This window comes from Sylvia atricapilla, chromosome Z (assembly GCF_009819655.1).
Source record: "Sylvia atricapilla isolate bSylAtr1 chromosome Z, bSylAtr1.pri, whole genome shotgun sequence".
Lineage (NCBI taxonomy): Eukaryota > Metazoa > Chordata > Aves > Passeriformes > Sylviidae > Sylvia > Sylvia atricapilla.
In genome coordinates this window covers 9,784,126-9,796,638 of record NC_089174.1, presented here as the reverse complement: position 1 = coordinate 9,796,638, position 12,513 = coordinate 9,784,126, and the positions used below count along the sequence as shown (strand labels likewise).

At 41.7% G+C, this 12,513-nt stretch overlaps 1 protein-coding gene across 3 annotated transcripts in view; it reads left to right on the top strand.

Annotated features, from left to right (window-relative positions):
• Positions 1–12,513, top strand: part of LOC136373802 (mitogen-activated protein kinase kinase kinase kinase 4-like) — a 93,801-nt gene that overhangs the window by 69,962 nt on the left and 11,326 nt on the right. For all 3 annotated transcript variants that reach the window (XR_010745740.1, XM_066338794.1, XM_066338793.1), the window contains exons 21-28: positions 2,368–2,461; positions 4,530–4,703; positions 5,201–5,330; positions 5,772–5,930; positions 7,615–7,758; positions 8,934–9,068; positions 10,816–10,916; positions 11,472–11,621. Coding sequence is in view for 2 of the 3 variants with exons in the window: in XM_066338794.1 (XP_066194891.1) it covers positions 2,368–2,461; positions 4,530–4,703; positions 5,201–5,330; positions 5,772–5,930; positions 7,615–7,758; positions 8,934–9,068; positions 10,816–10,916; positions 11,472–11,621 (1,087 nt within the window). In the remaining variant the exon portion in view is untranslated. The remainder of the gene's footprint in view (positions 1–2,367; positions 2,462–4,529; positions 4,704–5,200; positions 5,331–5,771; positions 5,931–7,614; positions 7,759–8,933; positions 9,069–10,815; positions 10,917–11,471; positions 11,622–12,513) is intronic.

Here is a 12,513-nt window from a genome sequence, read left to right as displayed (position 1 = left end):
CCTAGACCTCAGGAAGACTCTACATAAAAATATGGATTTGCCCTGTAGCAATGACTTTGCTGTTTAAGTGTCAGATTGCTGTGATTCTTGCATGCTGTAATGATTTGAAGGAGTGTTATCAATGCCTTTGGAACTCTGCATTTGTTATTTGCATCTCCTCTGTGTCTGAGATTCACCCATCCTCTGGAGAGGTGCAGTTAGCAGGATGCTCCCTGTCACGTTTACCTTCCTGTGCTCACAGCCACTGCAAGAGCCCCTGTAAAATCAAAGGTATAATCTTGCTATTATGTTCACCTTGGCTGAACATCATGTATATTAAAAGATACTTCAGGAAGTATATCCTGATTGCTGCCAAGTAAATTGCAAAAAGGATAGTGATCTGACTGAAAGGAGCAGCCAGTGTTGAAACTGCATATTCTGGATGAAGTGAAGGGTTTGGGGGTGTTTTGCTCTCTAAAGCATGTGACTGTAGGATCTGAAGCCCTTTGCACTCTGGAGTGTTTCTGTGGGGGCTGTGGCTGAAGCACCTTGGGCCGAGTTTTAATGGGCTACTGAAACCAACCTGTGTTTTCCTGTTCCTGCCTGTGCTGTGGTACAGCACCTGATGTCCACACTCCTGTTTCCTGAAGGTGCCCAGTGACATACACTTGTGACATATGCAAGAGAAGGAGCTTCCTCTGTTCTTGGATGAATCCTATTAACTACCCTGAGAAGGTGCCTGTCTGAAGATGCCTGACCAAGGGCTTGCTGTGTTTCACCAGTAAAGCAGCTTCTGGCCTTGTTTTTGTTTACAGTGAGATGAGCCAGAATTCTTCCTCACACACTCCAGTTTTTTGTTTTAAGGGAAGAGTGTCAGTGTCTGTGATCCAGAGTCTTACCTCCATGTTTAGCACATCTATTCCATTGATCTTAGTTCCTCCTACTTTATGGGGAGCGCTTCCTCCTCCAGTGCCTGCAGTATGCCCCTGAAACACTGAGTATCCTGGGACTCATTTGTATAGTTCAGTTTCCTCTCTCTGCTCTTTAATTGCTGTTTTCTACCAGCATTTGGATGAGGTGGATGCAGGTGCTTGCTTGGCTAGGAATTACTTTCTCCCTCTCCTAAGTTGGAGGCTGACATTGTTTAAGATCAACTGCTGTTTGCTTCCCTGTAAGAACAGGTCCTGGCATTCACCATTGATCCTAATCCACATCTTGTCATTCCTTATAAGTTTAGTATGCAAATATTTACCCACTCACAGAATGGGGAGACAATCCAAAGCAAAAAAATAAACAAGAAAAAGTCCCACAAAAACTTCTACTCCTACACACCCATTTCATATCAGTAGGTCTCTCACCAAACCTTCTTTGTTATCGCATGGGGCATCATCTAAAAGATAAAAGTACTTTACAATCTGCTACCAGTTGGCACATAGCACTGTAGAGCACTGTGGATTCACACTGGCTGAATCCAGTCAGTTTTATAATTACTGGAAAGGAGGCAAAAATGTAACAGGCTTAAATGGATTGCAGTAAAAAAGATACGACTATAAATAAATAAATGGGATAAATAAATCATTTGAGGTAGAAGTGTGCAGAAATGGGGCCAAGACATGTTTGAAGCAGTTCTACTTGGGTGAAAAAGTTTAAAATGCAAAGATACCTCAGGCAGTGCAGGAAGCAGTGATGTACTGGGAATTCACAACAGACACTTGCCTTGTTCTCACTCTTGCTTTTGGTATCAGCTTTTGATGACTGTTGAGGATGGGATGCTGGGCTAGAGGGGCTCTTGGCCTCAGCCAGTCCAGCAGCTCTTGCTTTCTTCTGTCTTTCTGTGCATTGGGACACATTTTCCGTGTTTCCTTTTAAGCTGAGGACGTCCATGTTTTAGGAACTAATTCACAGGATGAAATTCCAGTGTAGCCTGTCCCAGTAGGCACTGGCAAAGAGGTCCCTGACAGCAGCACATGGCAGAGCAGCTGCTGCTCTCTCTGGAGAACAGGGTGGCTCATAATTACACCCCACAGGGGAATGTGTAACAGGAGACCGAAGTTTTGAAGTAGGCACTTCGCAAATGACAGCTTGAGGGACTTGCCTGAGCTATGCAGTGTCTGAAAGATGATGGATGAAATGCAGGGAGATGAAGGGATGTTCCCTGTCAAGGTGGGGAGAGCTTCCTGCTGTGTGTGAGTGGTCTTCAGGCACAAGCCCATTCAGGCAGATCCACAGACTAATCAGCTTGCTTTTGTACAAGAACCTTCGAGTGTAACTATTGAATGTTAATTATGTTCACTTTTGAACATGGTTATGTGTAGTTTTTTCCTCTTTTTTTTTTCTAATTTTTTCCCCCTGAAGTAGTTCTGTTCATTAATTGGAGTTTGTTACCAGGCAACTGCTGAGCGGCAGAATTGCAGATTTCTCAAGGACAAGGGTACCAGATGGAATTGAACTGAAACCCCAAAGCACCGTGGCAGAACAGAAGGTAATTTGGCTATTTGTAAGGGGATGGGTGCAGTGAGGGGGAGTCAGGTCATTAATGTGCATGATAAATGCCATATCCATTACTTCATGGGAGAATTCTCACTCTGAAATCCTGCAGTGTCATTGGAAATTACAGCTATAAGCCTTAGAAAAAAAGACTGTGCAGTTTCAGGTTTTATGTTTCCTGTAGAAATGCCTTACATTTAGGTACAAAATTGTAGTTCTTTATTTGTCCTTCTTATTGACCTGTAGTAGTTTCTGATGTCAAGGTATTTTGTGAATGCACTGGGCAAAAAACACTGTTGGTTATTGTTGCTGGGCATTGTTGCTATTTTTTTAAATCTTGACTTCTTTTTATTCCAGTTTAAAGTGAACTACCTTCTACTGCTTAAAATATTAGCAGAACAGTGGAAAACCACTATCTCTCCCTACTGGCTTAGCGAAAATTCTTGTGTTCTCATATGTCATGTTGCGGTTCCTTCCAGCTGTAGTTTCTAGTAGAGGCTTCCAGTCATGTGGATTTTCCCCTGTGATAAATATTAGTGCAGAGAAGATGAAGAGAGACAAAGCAGAACTATGTTCTTTGTGGTTGAAAACAAGAAAAAAATTACAGTAATAAGATTTGTACTTGGTGTCAGGGCCCTTTTCAGATGTTTGTGAGTGTATTCTCACTTCACAGATAGGAAAAATGAATCACTGTGAAACTGGTGTTTTCTCCAGAGCTGTAGCAGGGTAAAAAGAAAAAGGATTTTTCTTTACCTCTCATGTCTCTAAACTCCAGACCAGAGTGGTGACCCTCCTGCCTGGGGAGAGAGTTCCACTTGGCCTTTGTCCCACCATCCTTGAAGAGAAAAGACTCTGCTTTGGAGGAAGAAGTATAAACAGGGCATAAACCAGTACTTCTCTTGTGGCAAAGCCAGCCCACTGTCTCCCTTTTCCCCTGATATCCTGGTATTTCAATTAGGCTGCTTGAGGGAAGGGAGAATGTTGGGGTCTTTGAGGCCTACACTCAGGATGAGGGAGGATGATAAAGAGTTGAGGTTATGTATTTTTGTGAGTTTGGAGAAAAGAGGGAGGGAGGGGGAACAAGCAGACGGCTGACACTTCTCATAAATTTCTCTGCTGCTGTCTAGTCTTTTCCCCCTTTCCCATGGAACCACCCATCCCTTCCTCTGACCCCTTTTTCACCCACCAGCCACAGCCACCATGAGTCTCCACGTCACCTCCAGCATCCCTTTCCTTGTCCTATGAGTATGAAATGCTTTGAAGTGGTTAGGGTGTGTCCCCTAAACTGCCCGAGTGATTCAGATGAGGATTTGGTTTGGTTTAGTTCAGTTGAATGTGATTGAAAACTGAAATAAAAAGCCCCATTCTGGCTTCGTTCCCCAGTCTTAAATACTGACTTGCGTATTTTGGGTTCAGCTTTTACATCTAAATGAAAACATAAAATGTATTTCTAGAAATCAACCTCTGACTCCATAGATAATGCTGTCAGGGAAAGAGTTTGTGTGGAACCTCACAAGTTCTCAAGTATTTCCATGGGATGCTGTAACGAGGTCTGCAGAACCAAATGACACTATAGTGGAAATGCTGATGCTGGGTCCTACTAAATGTTCTTTTTCTGGAGTAAGGTTTCCTAATTCAGTAAATGGAAAGTAGCAATGGGATGAATGGTGATGGGCTTTAAACTAAATGCAGGTCCAGAACCAAGAAGTGCCTTCTTCTGTCTGCAGTATACAAAGGTCAGGTCTGAAACTCATTAGCAAATCATTTGACTTGCTGTCTCTGAGGCTGAAGTTTCTTCTTTTTCTGTGGTGGATGTAATGTAGATGAAGAATATTTGTGGAGCACTTCAGAAGTAAACCCCAGATTTGTCATCTCAGATGTTTGCCATACACTTTGGTATTTAATTTTTGGTTTTAGTCTTGCTGTGGGGTTTGTCTGTAAATGATGTATCACAGAGAGCACTCCTCCCCATGTGCTCATTATTTATCATCCTGATTAACTGGAGTTGCAGAGTGCATTGGAAATAAACTAAATGTGGTGTTTAACTGTATGTTCTCATGCAGGATCACATTTTAGGGAAACAAATTCCAAATACCCAAGAAGGCCTTTGGAGCATAAACAACCAGAACTATCTTCTGCCAGATCTCCTCCAGCAAAGCCAAATTACAGACTCCTCTGTGAGCCCGCCACAAGTGCCACTGACTTGCCAGGAACCTCAGAACAAACCTCTGACTAAGGTAAGAGATAAATTACAGATTGACTGGATTGAACTCTAGTGTTTTTCAGTTCCTCTATCCTTTCTCTTTTTACAGTAAGTTTTTTCACTACATCACTTCTTTCCTTTACAAGTTTTATCTAGGAGGAAAATAAGAAATCTTGAGCTGCCTAGCATATTTTTTTGTTACACTTATTTTCCCTCATCTCCTTCTCTGCTCTCTTTCTTTATTAGCTTTTTTTCTTCTCACCTTTTGCACAAGCTAGAGGACTCAGACCCTCTGCTCCTTGCCATGGCAACATTCTGGTGTGTCTTTGCTCACTGTCCATGGCTTTCTCACACCCAAGCACCATGTGAGGGAGCACAGGGGCCAGGGCAGCCCCAGAGGGCTCTGGCACTGCTGTGAGCATGGGCCTGTGGGGAGAGGTGTCACTAGAGGCAGATAACAGCAGTAGGGGCACCACAGGGTGTGTGCCCCAAGCACTGCCTGCCTGAGGCAGCTCTTGTTTCTCTTTGCAGAGCCCATGTGCTGAAAGCCCACCTGCCAAGAGCAGCACATCCTCTACAACATCCTTCACATCATTCATAGATCCAAGACTTCTGCCAATCACCCCTCCCACCAGTCCAGTAGGACCCTCCTGTAGTTCTTGTGAGTATGCTTTACTTTTGCATTAAAATGTTCCTCCTGTTTTTTTGTTTGTTTGTTTGTTTGTTTGTTTGTTTGTTTTTCCTTTTTTCTCTCTCTTTTTCATTTTATTTTTTTGGCAGGTGTGGAAATGGCTTATTGCTTGGAAATGAAAACTCTGAGTAAAGTCTTCTGAAAGTGGAACTTCACATTACTGTGAATTTTCATTGTACTGCTTCTGCCCTTCTTTCAGATGTGGTTTGCTGTACTCTGCTGCTGTTTTACCACCATGCTTTCTCAAGAATGCTCAAGGAATTTCCCAAATGTTTTTTTGTGGCTATGCAAAGCTCTCAGGGTGTTTTCTCACCCCTCTGGGGTTTCTTTCATTCTACCATGAGCAAGGTGGTTCAAATATGAGCTGCAGCCAAACACTCACATTTTCCAATTGCGTGTCTTTCATTCCAGCATCTAGTTCCAAACCTGAGCCTGTCAGGAGGGAAAATGCAAGGAAGGGCTCTGTTGTCAACGTCAATCCAACCAATATCCGCCCGCAAAGTGACAGCCCAGAAATTCGTAAATACAAGAAGAAATTCAACTCCGAGGTCCTGTGTGCTGCTCTGTGGGGTAAGCTCTGAGTCCTTGGGCAGGTGTGTGGAGGGAAGGCACAGCAGGAGAGGCTGGCAGTGTCTGCTAGGCAGATTTCACAGTTGTGTTGCCACTCTCCTGGCAGAGAGTGCTGGAGTGGATCCCTGAGCTGATACCTGTGTCACTTACATGGCTCTGCCTTCTCAAGGATGAGATGGCAAACACATGAATTACAGCTGCAAAGGACTTTGTGCATCAGAATGAAAAAAAGTTTTGATCAAGCACCAAGTTGAAACTATGCTCATTGGGAGAGCCAAAAGTTGTAAATGTTTCAGCAGTTTTTGGGCTCATGAGACTCATCTGAGCTGCACATGGGTACAGCTGATCACAGAGCCCTGACCCAGTGGAAGTAATCCAAACACAAAGCCTTTTGCTGACATGTGTGTTAAGTATTCCAAGGATCCAAAGCAGGTTAGGTCCTTCCAAAAGCTTGTCTTGCTTAGTTCCTGCTGTCACTGCTTATTCTGAACATCACTAAGCCATTGTTTACACTTACATGCTTTTTACAGGGTCAGCTTCACATGTTGTAAAACCAAGATACAGCAGTCAGACCACTCTCAACAGCTGGAGACCTTGTCCCAGTCACACACTAGCTAAACTCTTGAGTTATTTTAACCATCTTTCTGCTTCAGAGGAAAAGATGTATTCTATGGGACTCACCCAGCCTTTTAGCCTCACTTTTTTAGCCTGGAATGGCAAGTGAATGAAGTAGATGGAACATTACCTAGAGCAAATGTAGATTTCCAGTTTATAGCTTCACAGATTTTTCGTAATGTGGGTTTGTAGGAATCAAAAATTTTAAATTAAGAAGAGAGCTGTGTGGCAAGGTGTGTAATTAAATGTGCATTGAGGCTGAAGAGCACCAGGTACTTGTCAGAGCATTGCCAGTGGAGAAGGGTGCTTATTACAGCAGGACACCTTATGTTGTGTCTTTAGAATCTGCTAATTAGAAACATAGATGTCATTCCAGCCAAACACAATTTATGACATTCTCTGATGTCAGCAACCCAATGGAGCCTTCTTTTCCTTAGCAGCAGTCGGATTTCAGATGGATTCACTCCTTAATTTGGCATTTGAAGGCGTTTTCCAAACCAGACTGTTTTGGAAACAGTCATGCAGCAAACAAACCTGCACGTCCTTGTAACACAGTGCTTCTTCCCACAAGTTTGGTGCTCCCATGATTTGAATGTTGTATTTGGAAAAAGAGACTTCGGGGAGGGGATTTTTTTTCTTTTTTTTTTTTTCTCTTTTTTTTTTGTAATCGACAGGGACCCTTGGAGCACTTAGTTGGGTCTCCTGTATCACTGCTGTAATGGTGCTGAACTGGGACTTTTACTCTGGTCACTTTCCTGAGTTTTACTCTGGTGCATTCCTGAGGTGACTAGGTTCACAGAATGTTTTCCTTTCTGTTTAAATCAACATAGACTTCAGCAGAACTACTCATTCTTCAAGTTCCATAGGTACACAGGTGTTCTGCTGAGTAAAAATTCTAATGATGAGATTTTTATTTTTTTTTTCTGGGAGGTCATCCACGGAGCAACAGAGAAATTATCAGGTACCATTAAGTGAGATGAAATAAAAATTGGTTCTCAAAACAAAGAGCACTCACTGACCTCTGAATCATTAGGTGACTTAATGCAGTATTTTTTTCATCTATCGACAGGAGTAAATTTATTGGTGGGAACAGAGAATGGATTGTGGCTGCTGGACAGAAGTGGGCAAGGAAGAGTTTATACACTGATTACAAGGAGACGGTTCCAGCAAATGGATGTTCTGGAAGGACTCAATGTGCTAATTACTATATCAGGTTGGTTCAGTGGCTAAAAGTATCTGACCCACGTTGGGGTTGGAGGCAATTAAAAAGAAGAATTAGGTTATAAACTAGGTTGAGGAATTTCCTCTTTCAGAAAATCACAGGACAGTTATTCTTGTTAATAGGAAAACTCTCCTGAGTTTTTAACATTTACACTCCCATTCCACAGTGGCTTTGGGGCAGTTCATTGCCTGGTTAATGTGTGAAATGATTTCTGGGAAGTACAGAGTGTTTCATATTCCTAAAATGAACTGATTCTCTGCAAGCTATATCTTGTCACTTTTCTTGTTTCTATGGTGGGTGAGCATCTATCTAAGTGCTATATCTATCTCATGATTTAACCTCATCCTGTGTTCAACAAGAGGTGTGAGCAGTAACATGAGAGTGACCTGTATTGCGAAAGCATCAATAACATTAAGTGGAGATTTCAACCTCTGCTGGGAAACAGTTTGGACTCTGGCTTTATCATGGCTGAGAGTGGCCTTAAAGTATGCACAACACATATCAAGGTCAGAGGTCTGGGTCCAGCTTATCTCCAATCCACACTCATCATGATGTGCAATGGCAACAGCTGTTTGTACCACACTGCCAGGTCCATGTGTTGCTGGGACATAACAACGTGTCATGACAGCCTTCTCTTTGGAGTAGTCTGTTAACCAAAGGTACTTGTGAACTAATACAACAAAAAGAGTGATTCAGATGAAGGATGACAAAATAATTCTCACCTGGAAAGGCTTACAAAGGAAAAATACCTGCTTTGAATGAAGACTGACAGCTAATTAGAACTAAATGAAGAGGTTATTCAAAGTGGCCGTTGTAGGACATGCCTGTATTCCAAGATAAACAGTGTGCTGGTTTCTGATAATACCTGCATCTGTAGAAACCTGTTCTTTGCCCAAGGGAAGAATTTTAGTCAGGTATGAAAATCTTGCATGAAGTTTGAGTCACAGGGTAATTGCACATGTGCCCAGTGCCATAGGATTGCTCCTGTGCAGTTCCCCCTGTGTATTCCCATCACCCTGGGCACTCCCTTGTGCCCTTGCTATGTTCGCTCAGCTTGTCAAGGTACAAAGACCCACTCAAGGTCACAAAACTCTGGCTTTTTGTAAGTGGGGAAGAGTTTGCAGTTCAGGAAGTTAAAGTGTTCTGTCTCTTCTTGCAAATCCCAGGGAAGAAGAATAAGTTGAGGGTGTATTACTTGTCATGGTTAAGAAATAAAATCTTGCGTAATGATCCAGAGGTGGAGAAGAGGCAAGGCTGGGTGTCTGTGGGTGACCTGGAAGGCTGTGTGCACTACAAAGTCGGTAAGGATTTCCTGTTTTTTTTCCTTAGAGAGATGCTTAATCATCCTCTTTTTGCATCTTGTAGCAGCAGCATTTTTCAGCTTTGTTTCAGGATTGTATTGGGTGAGTATCTTGTGAGTTTTTTCAAGACTCTGTTTTACATGGCAGGTCCCTTTGTCCCTGTCATTTCAGGCAGCATCTCTCCTTGCAGCAGTTATCAAATGATGTTATGGCTGTTCCCTGTAATGGCTGGAAGGAGGGAGTGCCAGCCACAGTCTGTGCTCAGTCCATGGTTCAGTTTTTTTGTCGTTACTTTAGGTTTTAATTGAACTAATGTGTTCCACCTCCTCAGTTTCCCTCTTGGCCCTCGGTAACTGCTAAGAAATTTGGCCTAGTTCAAGTCCTAGTGAATCATATTTGTAGGATGTCCTTAGGTAGATCGGCTCATCCCTTTCTCTCTCATGAAAGATCCAGATATACCTTTGTTTAAACACCCTGGAAATGGTACCATCTTGCTTTTCTTTGGCTCTCAGGCAGTTCATTCTTGAAGGTCAATGTGAGGATTGTGATAATTTCCATCATTTAACTCTGGAGGGTGGATAAATTGGCACAAGTTTTGCCTTGGTGAAGATGATGCGTGAAAGTGGCACTTTCTTCAAAGTCAAATAAGACCATGATACAGAGGATTGCAGGAAATGTGAGGTGGCTGCTTCTCATTAATACCTTGCTTGACCATTTTGGCTTTAGAAGTGGCAGGGGTTAAACTTAAGAAAGAATGTGAAACAGATGTGTGTTGTTACTTTAACTGTGATTACAGCTAAGCACCCACATATTCCACTTGACTTGCTTATCCTTGGGTTTGGTGCATTAAAAAAAAATCTACAAAATACTTTCCCTAAAATCAGGCAAATATTTGGTAGGAACTTCTTTGTTTACATATGACAAGCCACTCCTGCGATTTTCACAGCACAGCTGCTGCTTTCCCTCTTGGTGAATCTTCTCGTATCTTGGCCTTTGGTTGTACAGCTGTTTTTCCAGGTAGAAAAGGATAAGGGTGTACTGTTCTGCATTTTGGTGGAGTTTGCTAGGTTTTCTTGTTCTCTGCCTGTTTGAGATAGCATCCTGTTTCCAAATGTGTGTCTCTGGCTGAGTGAAAACACAATGCACAAAGAAATCTTAATTTTCAATGCATGATTCTTCATTTATTCTCAATGGGCCCAGCATGACCTAAACTGTCTTGGAGAAATTGCTCATCTCTTAAACACTTACTCATCTCAGAAAGATGGGAGTCCTTCACCCATACAGCACCTGGGAATTTAACCCACAGATGAGCAATGAAATGAAAATACATCCTGCCAAGTGTGACAGAATTGTTCAGCCAACAACCACCAGTCCTCCAACAGTAGTTTATTGATAACCAGTAGTGGTGAGGTGCGTTTATTCTTAAAAAATCGAGTAGGTTGGTTTAGCTGCAGGGTCAAGACCATTTTTTCTGAGTAGTGAGTTGGTTTTTTTTCATCACTATATGAAAAGGAATGTATAAATATTTGTAACAGTCATTTGGTATTACTGAAAATAAATGAATTGTATGTTTCCAGTCAAGGTATTGTCACTGGTGATATTAAACATTGATGTCCAGAATGCATTAGTCTCCCTTGCTGGATAATGTCTACCTCTACAAGTAATCCATTTAAATTATTTCATGTGATGAGATGGTCTTTGATTTAAGTGTCTGTCTGGTATCTAAGGAATTGTTCTTGTATTACAGTGAAATATGAAAGAATCAAATTCCTTGTAATCGCTTTGAAGAACTCAGTGGAGGTTTATGCTTGGGCTCCAAAGCCTTATCACAAATTCATGGCTTTTAAGGTGAGTGAAACATCATGTTGGTTCAGATGTGTCACTGTCTCTCATCTACTCTCTGCTTTTGTTTTTGTTGTTTTGTATAACATTTATTCTAGCTAAAGATAAACTGAATATTCTTTTAAAGAAAATGTAGTGCATTTGATGTACTTTGGAGAAGGCAAGCATGAAGCTGTCACAGTGGTGAGTATTAGATGTGAATAATTTGTTTCTCTCTACGCCAGCCAAACACAGCAGGTGCTGTGCCAAAATGTGCATTTGAAGTGACAAAACTGATGTTGATTTCCCTCAAAAGGGGAGGAAATTAGGCACAATGGTGGTCAGCCTACTTTTTGCCTAGCCCATTTCTAGAGTCTTGATTTCTTTTTCAAACCACAAATTAATTATCCAACTGTCCTTACAATTCAGTGGATGATGGATACTTAGCTCCTTAAATGTAACCTCCTATTTAACAAAAATAGCTGTCTAACTTTTGAATTTTGGGAATTCTTAGGATCCTAAATGTAGTTCTGCAAACAAACAGTTCTATTGTGTTACATACTGCATTTTTCTTTTTTCCAGTCCTTTACATCACTTCATCACAAACCACTGTCAGTTGACCTGACTGTTGAAAATGGGCAAAGACTAAAGGTCATATATGGCTCAGTAGTGGGATTTCATGCCATTGATGTGGACTCTGGATCTGTGTATGACTTGTACCTTCCAACACACGTAAGAGAATCCAAAAAACTACATTAATGCCTTTGTTCTTTGGGCTGTATTGTTGATGATCAGGTTAAGAGTTGGGCTATTTTTCAAAAGAATGATTAGTGGCAGCTAATACAAAACCACTTTTCCCATAGTTTGATAACACTGAAGTCCTGTTTAAACGCTTTTATCACATTTAGAATATCCATTTTAGTGGTTTAATATCAGAAAACCTATTGTATAGATGGTACTATTTTTTAATTGATTTATCTCAGAAATTTCAGACTTGAACAGTCAAAGACACAATAATATCTACATGAATTTAGGTGACTTTTACAGTCTGCCACTGCAGACAGCAGAAACCAACTTCAGATTGATCTTCTCGCTATTCAGCTGCTCCTGATGTCAATTCAGAAGCGGTTTTACATTTTCCTTGTTACTTTCTCATTAGATTGTCAGTAAGTTAGCATAAAGGTGTTGATTTCAGGAGTATGTGTATATCCTGCATTGTGTCTCTGTTTGAGGTGATGGTGATCAGTAAATTCCTGCTTAAGCTCACATGCCAGCAAATTGCCCTGCAGAAGTGAATGGCTGGCATGAGGCCGTTTAATATGAAGTCTTTGCTATGGTGTTAATATTTTTGGATTTTTGTTTGTTTGCTTATTTTTTAGCTATTCTAGATAGTTCTTTTCAAAGCTGTGAGTCCCAAAAGCCAGAGAATCTTGGGGGCTTAGGTTCAGCAAACTTGCAGGGTCCAGACTGGCTCCAGTCTAATGGGAGGCTCCCAGCAGAGAAATTTCTGTGCACACTTGAACCTTCCCTGAAGTCAACAGTGCTCCACAGGGGCTGGGGCTGCCATGGCCTCCTTGTATCCCCAGACCATGTGTCCCAAAGTTATGCTTGGGAGGTCTAAAGA